General features: G+C 42.5%; 1 protein-coding gene across 2 annotated transcripts; it reads right to left on the bottom strand.

Annotated features, from left to right (window-relative positions):
- Window positions 1–1,630: 1,630 nt before the first annotated feature.
- On the bottom strand, window positions 1,631–9,382 carry ak2 (adenylate kinase 2). Of its 2 annotated transcripts, none has more exons than XM_062558486.1 (7): window positions 9,177–9,382; window positions 7,805–7,930; window positions 7,337–7,447; window positions 6,587–6,681; window positions 5,539–5,611; window positions 4,463–4,725; window positions 1,631–2,056 (listed from the first exon to the last, which is right to left on the bottom strand). In XM_062558486.1, the coding sequence occupies exons 1-7, from the start codon at window positions 9,273–9,275 to the stop codon at window positions 1,933–1,935; spliced, it is 891 nt and encodes a 296-aa protein (XP_062414470.1). In that variant the 5' UTR covers window positions 9,276–9,382; the 3' UTR covers window positions 1,631–1,932. The 2 variants fall into 2 exon arrangements, with proteins under 2 accessions (XP_062414470.1, XP_037330582.2); XM_037474685.2 differs by having other exon boundaries at window positions 4,463–4,682; window positions 9,177–9,377.
- Between the last annotated feature and the right edge of the window lie 2,136 nt (window positions 9,383–11,518).

Below are 11,518 nucleotides of genomic sequence, written 5' to 3'. Positions count from 1 at the left end.
AATGTAATCTATTCTCCGATATCCTGTCAGTTCAGACAGGTCCTTCAACTACACGATTTAACGTTTCAGGAAAATCTTTTGTTTTGTACTTATTATTTGAATGCTTTAGTAACAAAGACGTAAGGATTATGATAGAAATAAGTCGCTTTGGATTAAAGCGTCAGCTAAATGACATGTAATTAGGTGCATAGCATTGCATAGCAATTAGATACAATTTCAGATACTAAAGCGATGAGGGTTTCATCAAATTATATTGAAAGCTGAAAGAGAGAAGATCCTAAAATGAACAACAAAGCTTGAGAGACATGTATTAATATGCCGTCACAATGTATGTTTGTATTTATGCTTTACGCATTGTATGTAATGACTGAAACACTACTACTAACTACCAACTTCAGTCTACTAGAACACTTAATTAATAGTAGTTATGATGAATTCAAATCAGATACATCATAAGTCATATTTTAAAATATAAAATACTTGATTTAACAGTGTTACATTTGACTTGGCTTGTAGGACTGTTGATTGCGGGAGAAATGAAAAACAAAATGTAAAGAATGAACGCAAAATTAGAACTTTATCGCTCATTTGATTTAATTTGGGGTTTCTTATCGTTTCATGTCACAAAGTGTTTCATGTAAATCTAAAACAAGGATTTTCTTTGGGGCCCTTGTTGCCTTAAACATTAGCTGAGGAATGCAAATAAGAAATAACCAAAAAGCAGTGGACACACACTTCAACAGGTTCAGGTTGTATGGAGCCAAATCCAGGCCAAACGTTGGGATCATTTGAAGAAGAAAATTGAACCTGAAGTTTTAGTTTTGGTCTTGAACATTGAACAATGGATTCAAAATTAAATTAAAAGTACTGGGTTTGATATAATTTTGATTTAGTTCTTGAATTGTTTTGAATTATATTTATTTTCATTCCTCACTTATTTTGTTAGTTGCAGATTTGATTGTGGCATCAGGGCCGTGGAATCATGAGTTGCCTTGAGACGTAGGCACTGTGACAATTATCAACACTTGAAATACACTATATTCACTTTCTTTTTTTAGTTCTAACAACCTCCTGCTGATTTCATTAAACCAACCTTGATAAAACATGGCCTATAACACAGAGTTGTGCACAAAGCAATGCACTTTGAGAATGTTTAACCTCACACAACAAAAACAAATTATGGAACCTGAAAGAGAATTATATATAAAATAATTTTCTCAGATATATTTTTTGAAACCACCATCCCCCTTGATAACTCATTGCAGTGACAGCTCTTAAGAGTTCAATGACTTTGGGCCTGGAGAATAAGTGCAAATAAGCCCTTCAAAGATTGATAATCTTCATAGATTATCAAGTAGGATCCAAAACAGCTTGCTAATAACTATCAACAGCGAAAAACTTGTGAATATGGTTGTGATCACACACCCTGTTCAGTTGAAGCCACCCCCCTAAGGCAAGTCAGGGCTGAAGTCTAGTGAAATAAATACCACACAAGACCTCTAAATTATTTGAATAATTAACAAAAGAGAATCAGAAAGAAAATGCAATTGAAAAGTATGAGTCTTCAAATATAAATACATTGTGAATAATGAAAAAATATATACATGCAAAATAATTTAAGAACTGAATCTAACTTCCAAAAGTTTTATTTTGAATACATTGTTGTATTTTTAAAATTTAAGTTCAAAACACAAACTTCCAGGTTCAATTTTCTTTTTTAAATGATTACCGGTAAATAAAAATAACGATTGGTGACTTAAATAATCTTTCAGGCTGGGTCTTTTACATTTTCCAAACAAAAGAAAATCCAACCACAAAAAAAATCCAAACAAGAAAAGGTTGAACAAATTCAAATGATTGTTTGTAGGAAAGCATGAGATTTATTTGAAGAAAAATGAGCGAAACGAGCCCCACAGCAGTGCAACGTCAAACTCAACTTCCAATAAGTCTTAAAAGACTCCCTATATTTTGTGATGTCCCCCCCTTCGTCTGTCCACCCGCCCAACACCACCAAATCCAATCCGTGGCCCCAGGCGGCAGCTCAGCATTCAACCAGCTGCAAGAGAAGGGGGGGGGGGGGGATGGGGGGGTGAATTATAGTGATAATGAAACATGACTAATAACATTATTTTGATCTTTTAAATGTCAGAACGGTAACGACTAGAGCAATAAATGAAAAGAATGAGAACATCCATCTGGATATCTAATACCTAAACATTTTTTTTTTTTTTTAAAAGACACATTTTGGTAAGCATAACAATCAGAAAGCTTCTGTCAGGTGGCTAAATCTATACATTCAGTTTTCAATGAGCAATAAAAAACAAAATAAACTAATGTACCTGTGAGCACAGGACTGAATATTAAAGGGAATTTAGCATAAGCCATGACAGACTTAAATCTGCCTCCCTGAACATCTGCTATTGTTTTTCATCACCCCGAGAGCACAAACATCAGTATGCAGGAGAAGGTGCAGGAGACACGGTGAGCATGCAAGACGTTTCCTCTGAACACCGACACCAGGTGACTACAGAGCAGGAGAACCAGTAGGGAGAGGAAGAAAAGAGGATGCAAGGGCGAGTACTCGGGAGCCAGATGTCACAGCAGAGATCAGAGACACAGGTCAGTCAATGGCAGTTTTAAAATGGAGGGTGGCAAATAATCGGCACTTCTGTTCTTTTTTTTAGCCCTCACAACTTTGATTGTGATGGAATATTTCTAGGGAACACAAGGTTGTTAAAATAGTACCCTAAAGTTCACGCCTCTGGGACAAAAGGACGGTAAAGAGACACTCCTGGGAGCAGCAGGAACAAAAGCAGAGATCCAACACACCTCTGAGGAGGGATTCCCCTCGAGGTTCAGACCCAATGACCTTCAGCTCGTCTCTTTGATCCGGTACGCTCAAAGAACACCGAGAGGACTCCCTTCTTCCCCTTCCAAAGTCAACGATAGAAAAGGATGAAAGCGTGGTGATCCACTTCTGGAGGGGAGAAGCTTTGTTGCAGACTTCTCCAGGCACAGGGGCCTTTCTGAAACACAAGCCTACGGCCCAAAACACTTCTGCCAGTCGCTTCCTTCATAAACAGCTTCTTTTTTCTTTTCTTTTTTTTTACAGGTTTGGAAATCACCACAGACTGAAATGGCCGACACTCCCACTGATGGATTATGACGCGCGTGTCTGAGAAATGCAACTTCTCACAAACATTATGTTCCCATGAAAGTGCAGACACACACACGGCGGGGAGGAAAACGAGAGCCGCATGTTGCGACCTGGTAAAACCAGTGAGGGCGTCACACACTGGACGGGCGATTCAGCTACTTTAGTTCAGGGTGGACTGCATACAGATTTGACATTTAACCAGGACAATAAAATGCAGAAAAGGCAAAGCTCAACCCGTCCAAAAGAGGGGGTGGTGGTGGTGGTATGGGGGAGTGGTTACTTCATTATGTGTGTGTCAGAGAAGTCCGTGTGGGCCAGCTGCGCCGCATTTCTACATTTTGGTGGCGTAGCACTATCAAAAGTTCCTGGCAACAAAGCACCACTGTGTGCAAGGACAACTATCTCTGGTTTTAAAGACTAAAAGATTCTCAAGCCAGACCCAGGAAACCGAAAAAGGAGCACATTTCTTATTCTTTGCACTGGGCCTGTCCGTGTACAACACTAAACTGTGGATCACAGGCGTGTGTTTAGGTTTAACTGTGTGTTACGTTCTGACTAAGCAATATGTGACAGAAATTGCATCAATGGAGTGTTTCTAAATTGCCGCCATGAGCTGTTCCAAAGCCTCCCGTTAAACACCTTTGATCCTTCATAGAATTATTATTCCAGCTTGACAATTAAACAATAGGAAAGTTAAAGGATTAGTATTGATCTAGCGTTTCTTTTAACCTCTCAAAGAATAACGCCCTGCTCTGATCAGTCAAAAGGCCCCTTGCCATTAAAAGACACTCCTTAAAAAAACTCAACAGCTTTCTCGCTCTGTGCCAAAACCTTAAGTGGAAAAAGACTGGCAGGTTGAACAAATCCATGTCTGATAGAGTAAAAGAGTAGGAAATGCAGCCAATAGGAAGAGAATGAGAGGCTCAGGAAGAGGAAAGGCCAGAGTCAGTGATTAAACAAGAGCAAACCTGTCCAACGAGGGCAAACAGAATGCTAAAGGTCGAGGGGTTGAATGGAGCACTGAAGGCGTGGTGCCCAGCTTGCTCCGTTTCTACAAGGTTCTCCTCCAGAATTGGTTCCGTGATGAAGAGCCACACAAACAACATCCCATCCCCTCCGTTTCTACCACGGCGAACGCGCTGAGGGCATTTCTTGAATTGCTGACGGCGCACTGAGCCTCACACTAAGTTACATTTTGTTTGCCACTGTGACACCTGGTCGACTCTTGTGTAATCTCCTCCCATGGAGGGGGGGGGGGGGGAAGAGAAGAGAGCGGTTTCTAAGTGAAGAACACTTGGTCTTTACAGGCGACGGCTCGGGCCGGGATCTCCGTGGCGGCTGAGAAGGCGGCCAGGATGGAGGCGAAGACAACGTCGGGGCTCTGGGCGGCGTTGATGGCCGTGTGCAGGCCCCTGGCCCGGTAGTAGGTGACCAGAGGGGTCGTCTGCCGGTGGTAGGAGTCCAGGCGGGACTGCAGCGTGGCCTCGTTGTCGTCGCTGCGGCGCATGAGCGGCTCGCCGGTCAGCTGGGGGGAAGACGGGAGCGGAGGAAACAAGAGAGAAAACAGACTGGGATGGTGAAACATGTCAGACGGAAATGTTACCCAACATCGCAGTAACGCGCTTTGACTTTGGGGGAAAAGGGGGCTCTGGGATCGCTATTCCAAACCTGTGGAAACTACAAAGGCCACATTGTTTACATCGAGTTCATTAATTAAGCTTCGGCCCACAGCTGCTTGCCATCTTCTGCAGAGTTGTTCCTTACACTTTCCTTCGTGAAAGTTCAGCTTTCTTCATACTGTGAAATGCTGCTTTAACTCCCGCAGAGTGAACACTCATTTAATTACCTCCATCTGCTGGGTAGAGTGAGCCATTAGAAACGGACATCCAAACAGCCTGCCTCATTTAATACAAACTCAGAAACCAAAAAAAAAAAAAACACTGCAGTAGACTCAGATCTGTGCTCTCGTCCCGGGGCCCGGGCAGCCGACGGCGTGAAGCTGAGCCATTGGATACGGCCCTGGATTCTTTGCTGAAATTCCTCCTTTCGCTTTCCTGTCTCTCTCACTATCAGGATCAAGCAGATATGCCAAAAATGATCTTCAAAAATTTAAAATAAAACCTGCACCTCCAAAGTCTAATTGTTTCAGCACCAAGACCTTTTGCTACTTTAGGTTTCTCCTGATGAAATGAAATGGATCAAAAGATCTGACAGCTCAGAAAGAGAAACATCTTGATGTATCATATGAAGAGCAAACCTTTTTTACATTCAGATTGCGTCGCTCTGAATTGGCTGGTTGTCACCAGCTCAGCTGAGATATTAAGTATGTGGCACTTGAGCCAAAAGTGGTTTCGAAGTGGGCTAACAGTGAAACTACTTACGTCATCCTTCATGGGCTCTTTGGGGGGGTTGAACTCCTCGTGATAAGAGCGGCCACTCGGCTGATGAATTAGTCTGAGCAAACGGAGCAGAGGAGCAGGAGGACCAGACAACGAGGAAGAAGAAATGGAGAGGAGGAGGTTAGAGGGCCACAGTGACTCACTCACCATTAAACTGTCCTCTTAGCATCCCACACAATACCGTCGCCCTCCTCGTCCTCACAAAAAGACCCCTGCAGACACATAGACTGCTCTTTGCAATCTGCCTTCTATTCACTTCCAAACAGACGCGTGTTCTCCACGCTGAACAGGTCTGCCTGCTCAGCGTCCCGGGTCAGCGCTGATTCAGCGGGTTCAGAGCGGTTGGGTAAATAAGGATTTGTTGGACGGCTTGTGAAAGGAGTGCCGTGGAAAAGGAAATGTAGCAAGAGACCGCAAGACGTTGCTCACAGAGCCCAGCAGAGAGGCCCGCACGCTTTAAACAGTATCAAAAGGAGACAGATCTTGGTCAACAAAAGGCTTTTTCTCTCCAAGTAGATGTACGGTGGGACCATCGCACAAATGGTGCGGAGGATTGGAGATAAACACTCTGTTTGCTTTCCTTCAAAAAGGCCAGCGCACCGAGGCGGTTTGAAAAGGGCCAATGTCACAAATAACATTGAGTGTCCAATTATCTGAAATGTAATGATTGTAAATAACAAATGGATTGTTTTAATAATTTGATTTAATGAATACCGGTATAACTTTGTTAAAGACACTCATTGAAAATCAACCTTTAAATATAGACGAATGTCCCGGTTTCCTAACCCGGACCTGCTGGATATCATTAGCCTAAGCTGGACGCTTGTGGCGTGACGCACTTTCCGGTCTTTGATTGGAGGTACTTGTAGTTGTAGTAGTTGAGCACACTTCATCGAGAATGGAGGCGTCTTTAAGGACCCCCCCCCCCCGCTCACCAAAAGGAGCAGCAGCCCCCTGGTAGCTCACGCTAGTGTTGGGCCTGGCCAATGAGGGTCAGATGGGGTGACTGGTCGCCCTCGGCGGCGCCTACCTGCCACAGATCCTGCGGACCAACAGAGAGTCGTCGACGGCGAACTCGATCACAGAGTCCAGGTTCTCGTGTCTCTTGTCCAACAAATTGTCCAGCTGTAAAGGGACAAAATATCAATAATTAAAAACATCAGCCAGATGTCTGAAAGGTTAAATTACAAAAACACTCACATACTATATATATATATATATATAAATAAAGGTGTTTTGCTGTTACCCAGTGAAATGTAAATCCTCTAATAGTACCTGGCTGCATTTATTTAAACCAATAAAAATTCTCATTTGCTAGTTGGATGGCAGATTTAGTTTTTAATTTAATAAAGACAAAACGAATAAAGAAAACCTCCTTGTCCTTCCATCAATCCTCCTTTGGGTTATTTAAAAGAAAACTTTCGAGGGATCGAACCGCTGAGCCCTACTCGCCATCGAGTCACAGTAACGGTTTGTCTTTCACATACTGCAGCCTGAATGACCCGTTACTGTGATCTGTGCCAGAGGGCCATTCTCATGTGGATTTGTGTGGAGCAAACAGAACCTCGAACAAGGCTCCTTTATATTTTATCTCGCTTGTTAAATTTGTACCCAAGACTAAATGTAAAAAAAGGATGTTGCTCTACAGCGAGTCACATGCTGTCACCATTTCTCTCTGGGTGCAGGGATTTCAAATTTGAAAGAAAAATGGCACTGCTGCAATCTTTTGATGAAATCATTATACTCAGTTTTGTTTTAGAACATCAGATGCAACCCTGACCATCTCTGCTTGTTTGACTGTGCGAGGGAATCCGTCCAACAGAAAGCCCTTCCTGCAGGGCGGCGTGTCCAGGTTCTTCTCTATGAGCTCCACGACCATCTCGTCACTGACCTGCAAGTGAACCACAGATTCTTTAACCAAATCCACACCATTGAAGGAGACTTGAATCCATAAACTGAAACCATAAACTCAACTAAACATGCTAAGAATGAATTCTATTTTAATTGCCTCCATTAGCAGAAGCCACTTTACGAAGAAGCGCGTTACCTTGCTCCACCGAGCGCCAAAGTAAATCAATGTGTTTATTTAGAGGAATCCGCTCTGCTGTATTACGCTCGGGTTGAAGTCATTTTAGCTGAAACTGGACAAATCCTTGGGGACTGGACATGAAGGGCTGGGACACGCAGAGCGGCCAAAAGGCCAGAGAAAGAACAACACACACAGATCGTGAGAAGCAGAAAAAGTTACCAGCTTTCCAGCGTCCATGGTCTCCTTGAGCCTCTTGCCGAGCGCCGAGCCCGAGGCCACCATGGCCCTCAACATGTCTCCGGTGGCCAGGTGGCAAACACAGTACTTCTCTGCTAGCCGAGGGGCCTGCGTGGGGAGCGAAGGGAGTATTTCGTTATTAAAGAGCTTTAATTATCGCCACCACCCAGACGGACAGAAAAAGTGGCTTTGGCGCCTGAAGCACAAAAGCAGTTAGTGGATTTTTAGCTTTGGGACTGAAAGGTTTCCAGGGGACGTATAGCTGTGCAGGATAAGGCAGCTGTGTGGTATGGTCAGTTATCATCAACACATCTCGACTCATTAGGAAGGAACACCTTGTTCCTGTGGGTCACTTCAGGGTGACGACGAGGAGGAGGCTGTACCATATGGACTCCCTATGAACAACGATGTTCCACAGACGTGTTGATACATCATTCTTTATAAATGAATATTAGCAACAATATCAGCAAATGCTTGGCCGGTTGCACGATGAATTGCCCAGCTTCAAAGTACACAGTGGTACACCCACTTTAGCCCACTCACAGATGGTTTGATTACAACACGTCCTCCTGCACCTGCACCTGCACATGAGCGCCTCTTATTTTTAAAGTACTTTTTCATTGCTGTTAATCTGCCACAGTGAATCTCATCCAGGGACACTCAAAGTGGGATCCATGGCACTCCGTCAGGGGGTCCAGGAAATCATCTGGGATTTATTATGAAATGCTTAGGATTGTGACACAATACATTCCTTATTTTTTAGTCAAAGCCCTTTGTGAAAGTGAGATTTCTTGTATTAAGTGGACTGGTTAATAAATAAACTACAGTAATATTATACAGATAGCATAGCTATAAAGTTAACTGTTCACACTGCTCATGCTATAAATACTTTGACATGTTTTTGTCATACAGTTCCCTTCAATATAATAACATGCTTTTTACACGGCTTCTTACTCTAACAATATGATGATATCGGGTTTGGTTTACCGGTGATGAGACTATAAACTGGCTGAATACAGTTATTAATTGTAGATAAACAATTACAAAAGGAACTTGAAGAGGAACCTTTACTTTTAAAGGGTCAGCACGGAACAACGTTACAATAATACAACTATATTAAAGCAGTTGACAAAAGCTAACGTTTCCCAGCTGTGTTTTAAAGTAAATAATTCCAGACTAACCTGTGTGAATATGACTTAGCGGATCCGGTACTAATGAGGCTGTTGTAATAATTGACTTCACTCTGAAACTGACAAACGGAGGCTAAAGCCGGCTTGAGGGTTAGCTCCGGCTAGCACCGAAACACTGCGGCCATGTGCTAACGGCTAACAGCTAGCTCCAATAGCTCTCTCACCTGAGTCCCCTTTCCGGCTCCGGGTGGTCCGAGCAGGATGGCCCGGATCCCCTCCTGCACGTCGGCAATCGCCTCCTTCAGTTGCGCGCTGGGGGCCATGTCTAGAGCAGCAAACCACCAGGGCAGAAACTTTAGTGAAGTCCGTCCGTTTCGACCTGATGACACTTCGCCCAAGTTCAGACAGAAAAGAAATCTCCGCCTCCTTTCTGCTACAAAGGTGAAAACCGACCTCTACTGTCAAATACGGCGTTTCTATTGGTCAACCGGATGCTCTGTCACATATTGTGCACGTTGATTGGATGATAGTTGGCTGACGCGTCTGTGCGTCAGATCCGAAATTCTGCTTCATCGCGGAATGTTGCTTTTTTAAAAACTTGTTCTTACATGTTGGTACTTTGTTTCTTACATTTTGTTTGTATCCTTGTCAATGATCCAGGATTATTAAAACCATGGCACTGGAGGGTGAAATGAAGAACTAGAAAGTGATCGACCAAAATGTCAAATAAGAGTGATTATATACACTTCAAGACATTGATGAAATTATGTATTCTCTATTCTGGCTTCATTAAAAAATCGATATTCATGGTTTAATGAGTATTGAGAAAACGCTGCAGTTTATGAAGACTAGAAGATATAGTTGAAAGTTCTGGAAAAGTATCTTCTCAGTTGGAAATGTTATTCTTTTGTTGATGTTGTAAATAGTAATATAACATTTGCTATCTTCGATTGCATTCATGGTGTTCATTTCCCTCTGCAAAGACATTTTAGTAGCCTTACCTATTATATACATTGTTGTGTTTTATATTACTATGGATGTATTTATAATGCTAAGTCAGCATTTCCATTTGTTTAATGGTGACAAAGTCAGTAACGATGGGGAGCAAGGGCAATTTGAAGAATCGTTTATTCACTCATCACATCTTCAAAAAAAACAACAACCTAAAATGAAAAAAAAGAAGTCTATGTGAAACTTTCATGTTTCAAAACGCTCAATAATAGTTATGAACAAATTACAAATCAGAATGTCTTCAAATTACCCAATTAATTTTGAGTGAAACGTTGATTTTGTTCCATTTTTAAAGTCATCGTGATCACAGCGGTAAATGTCCGAGCGGAAGTTTTGTACTTTAATGCCCCAAGAGGGAGGGGTAAAGTGAGTAAGGTAGGTCAAGTTGTGGCTTGTCCCCCTTATTCCCACTTGCTCCTGGAAAGAACATTTTTAATTAAAGTATGTGCAACACAACGCAATATACTAAATAAATGATTTAATTAAAGGAAAAAATGTTTTCTTTCCTTTGAAATACAGCATCCTCACGTAACTGTGCAACACCCAAAGAAAACTGGCCTATCCTGAGGACTTGTTCTGAATCTGATTGACTCAGAGGAGGACCCGAGGTCACACTGCTGTTAAAACAACTGCTGTCAATGTCCAATATACAAGCTACTAGTTCCCAACGTCTCAGTCTGCCGGTTTGAAGCGCCGGACACAGGCGGCAGGAAAGGAGAAAACAGGGAAATATCCCTGTGGAAAGGACCATCTGAGAAACTAGACGTTTAAAGTGCATCTTCAGCTTCTTCTGTCCGTTAAGCAAGCTCAGTACAGGGTGCACAATGTGGAGCGATGTCATTCTTAATAGAGCAAACCATTGAACAAATAAATGCAAACATGACAGTTCTTGTTGAACGTGTTCGACCATTATCCTTCAGTTGTCGCAGAATGCACTAGCTTTTCTTTTCTTAATCTGTGCTACAAAAGCTTGAGTCACGTTTGAAAAGGCACTCCACCTTTTTTTCTCCATTCGTTTGTGACTCTAAAGCATCAACCAAAAGAATCGCTGTATAAAACAGGCAGAGAGGTCATTGTAATCCTTCTAGGACTTTTCATTTTTGAGATATGAGATAAGCAGATTCTGCTGAGACAACTGAGACAAACCAAAGACTTAAAATCAAAAAAATCATCAGGTATACGACATAAGCCAACATCGGAAAGTTTGACCTAAACTCAGGAAATGGCTCAGAGTGTCAGCGTGATAAACAACGAGAAAGAAGATTCAGCTGAAGTGCTGGAGCCACACTAGCTCAGCTCTTAAACGTTTTTGATTGTTAAACTTATATCCAAGTGAAAAGGAAAACTGTTGAAATGAAGGGGACTTAGTAAAAGTAAATGTATCTTTAGTTTGTATGAACATGTCCAAATGAAACACAGCTCTACAAAAAGAAAAAAAAGGTCCACCTTCGTCCTGAATCTCCTTTCTCAGGTATAAAAAATGTGTCCCTTGAAGTGTGCCGGTCTACTGCTCCTTCACCCCCCCCCCCCCAACCCCACCCCACCCCACCCCCCC

The sequence above is a fragment of the Pungitius pungitius genome, chromosome 17, assembly GCF_949316345.1.
Source record: "Pungitius pungitius chromosome 17, fPunPun2.1, whole genome shotgun sequence".
In the NCBI taxonomy this organism is placed as follows: domain Eukaryota; kingdom Metazoa; phylum Chordata; class Actinopteri; order Perciformes; family Gasterosteidae; genus Pungitius; species Pungitius pungitius.
This window is presented reverse-complemented; position numbering and strand designations above follow the sequence as displayed.

Coding starts and splice junctions, on each gene's coding strand:
- ak2 (XM_062558486.1), bottom strand. CDS start 9,275: ATGGCCCCCAGCGCGCAACTGAAGGAGGCGATTGCCGACGTGCAGGAG. Junction 5,612..6,586: donor GTCCGCAGGATCTGTGGCAG/GTAGGCGCCGCC, acceptor CCGTTTGCTCAG/ACTAATTCATCAGCCGAGTG. Junction 2,057..4,462: donor CCCGGCCCGAGCCGTCGCCT/GTAAAGACCAAG, acceptor CTTCTCTTGCAG/CTGGTTGAATGCTGAGCTGC.